The sequence below is a fragment of the Bos taurus genome, chromosome 10 (genome assembly GCF_002263795.3).
Source record: "Bos taurus isolate L1 Dominette 01449 registration number 42190680 breed Hereford chromosome 10, ARS-UCD2.0, whole genome shotgun sequence".
Taxonomy (NCBI): Eukaryota; Metazoa; Chordata; class Mammalia; order Artiodactyla; family Bovidae; genus Bos; species Bos taurus.
Genome location: NC_037337.1, coordinates 86,873,194 through 86,875,906, shown reverse-complemented (window position 1 = coordinate 86,875,906; position 2,713 = coordinate 86,873,194). Strand labels below are relative to the sequence as shown.

The 2,713-nt window shown below is 47.9% G+C and overlaps 1 protein-coding gene across 1 annotated transcript; it reads right to left on the bottom strand.

Moving 5' to 3' along the window:
- Positions 1-33: 33 nt before the first annotated feature.
- On the bottom strand, positions 34-267 carry LOC112448525 (heme transporter FLVCR2-like). Its single transcript, XM_024998147.2, has one exon. The coding sequence runs from the start codon at positions 265-267 to the stop codon at positions 34-36; it is 234 nt and encodes a 77-aa protein (XP_024853915.1).
- Between the last annotated feature and the right edge of the window lie 2,446 nt (positions 268-2,713).

Genomic DNA, 2,713 nt, shown 5'->3' with positions numbered 1-2,713 from the left:
GGACAGCCAGTCGATGGCAAAGGAACTGACCCCTTAGAAGTTCATGAAGATGTTATTGATGGCGGCGTACTGGATCCACTGGAAGGCGTTGCACATGGAGTAGCAGCTGAACACCAGGACGACTGCCCACCGGTGCTTGCTCACCTTGATCGTGAACTCTCTGTCCAAGATTCTGAATAGGGTGTAGCCACGGTCTTCCGCCTCGAGTGGGGACATCTGAGAAGGGGTGCCATCATGCTCCTGTTGGTTCAGATCTTCATCCTCCATGACTCCAACCTCTACCGGAGCCCTGAGCCTGTGCTAGGGACTCCAGCAGTCTTAAGAGACAGCGCTTTGACTGGTCTCTGAAGCCCTCAGGCCACTTGCCCCGCCTGTTGCAGAGTCCCAGAATAAAGGGAGGCCTGAGCCTACCGAACAGCCCAGAGTGGGGCTCCCTGTGCTCCCCTCCCAGCGACTGCTCCCACTTGGCCTTTATGTCTCTGTCCCTGACTGCTATGCCCTAGGCTGGTGGAAAATGCCTCAAGCCAGTCCTGGCAACCTCCCAAGGCTTTCTGGCCAGTTCAGCCCATCAAAAACAGTTATCTCCTTGCACAAGAACTTTACAGGACTCTGATAGCTCTGGGGCGGGCACTGGGGCCTGGCTCCACCTCACTCCCCCACCCTAATTCCCAACCCTGTTTGCTAGACTTTCAGTATAAAGATAAATTTGTAGATTTCCCAGGATGGTTGTGCTCTTGGGATAAAGTGAGTTATAGAAAACTTGTCTCCTATTTGCTTTCCCCCAGACCTGGTCTTTTGTTAGGGAACTCAGATTTGCAGCTAATTGCCAGGGTTCTTCTTTCCTTTGGATTCCCGGGGCCTCCTATACGTGGGGACCTGAGTGGGAGGGGAGAGGGGAGTTCTCAGATGCTGAAGACGCAGTGTCAGTTGAGTGAACTGCCTAGCACAGCACACACTGTTAAGTGGGCTCTGCGGCCAGCTAGCCCTAGACTGCCCCCTGCTGGTCTGCAGCCAGGTAAAACCTCAAGTCAAAGCCTGGAACGCTCATTTATTTCAGCCCAGAGGGGAGATTAGAGGCCGGATCCTCCCTGGTTTCAAACACCAGCCCAGCTGCTCCTAGGTGTGTTCTGTAAACTAAGATTCTCCACATCTCTGTGTCTCAGTGTTTTGGAAAATCTGTGAAACAGGGATGATGAGATAATGGAACCTACCTCACAGTATTGTTTGGAGGCTTGAGTGGGTTAAGATTTGAAAGCACTTGGAAAATTCCTGGCGGGTAGTAAACATTCCAGGAGTGTCAGGTATCCTAACAATTAAAAACACACAACTGTTTGAGGTGTGCTAAATCTGTCTAGTGTATTCGCTCATTTAAGCATCACAAGAATTCTGTGATGGAAGTGCTTTCACTAGTGTGCAGTTTTTAGATTCGAAACCTGAGACACAAAGAAGGGAAGTAACTTCTTACTTGAGGTCTCAGCTGATGTAAAGAGAGGCGTAATTCTCCTGCAAGTGTGTATCCATTGTGATACATGCCAGCTGCTCAGGCAGTCTGGGGACAGCCGTGTTGGCATCCCCTTGGGTTTATTACAAAGGCAGGAGCCCAGCTTCACCCCAACCTACTGAATCAGCGGCTGCATTTTCAAAGACCTCTAGGTGATTCACTTGTTAGCGTATTAAAGTTCAAGTGCCACTGGGTGCTGTGCTTTCTTGTGTTCTTTAATTTTCACAGCAAAAAAAGGAAGAATTTAAGGCTCTGCGGATGTGGTTCTAAACTTGTTCTGCACATTAAAATCACATGGGGAACTCCACATTCCCAAAGCCTCTGCCACACTCCAGATCAGGTCTCTGAGAGTGGATCCAGCCTTGGCATGTTTAAAGTTGCAGCCACGTTTGAGCACCCTTGTGGTTTGAGAGCCACTGGTTTCCAGGAGTGGGAACACTGCTTGAAGGCATCCAATTTTTCAGTAGAAATCATGAAGTCTTGGATTATAGTAGAGTGTCTGAAGAGGGAACTCATACCCATTAAGAACTTCTACATTAATTTCCCATCCCCTGTCTCAATATTCCTAAGTTTTCCCAATCTTCTCCAGGGAGCATGGAACTTCCTTTCTCGGGAAACTCTCTGAGAGGTCTCACTGTTTCTTTCCCTAGGTTATCATGGTTCTTTACTAAAACCTTGCAGATACATTCTTAACTTCATTTTACAGATCTGGAAACTGAGGCCCAGAGAGTCAGAGGGTGTTATCAGAGCCCCACAGCTGACTGGCATCGGAACAAGCAGACCGGTTTCCAGAGTCCCTTTCCACGCGTCTCTCCCAAGTGCTTCTCTGGGGCAATGCTTCAGTTTAGTGACAATTCCCAAGTATCTAACCTGGGATTCAAGGGCTATTTGGAGGTGCCTTTTGTGTGGAGGGAGTCAGATCTGCTGTGAGTCTTGGACTTAGTGTGCTCAGGGTTCGTTCTACACTATGGGCTTTGGGATCCTGGGCAAGTTATTTTACCTCTTTAGTCTTCAATTTATGAATGTGTGAAATGAAAATTAAAACTACAGTGTCATAGGGTTGCTGTGAGAATTATTCATAATTAAGATAATGTGTCAATTGTTTTCAAAAACAATATTCTGACAGCCACCAAGTACTGTAGAACTGTCTCTTGGCTGATTCCCACCAGGGAGAGGAAAGGTATAGAAATGTGGGTAGATTTACATTGAGAG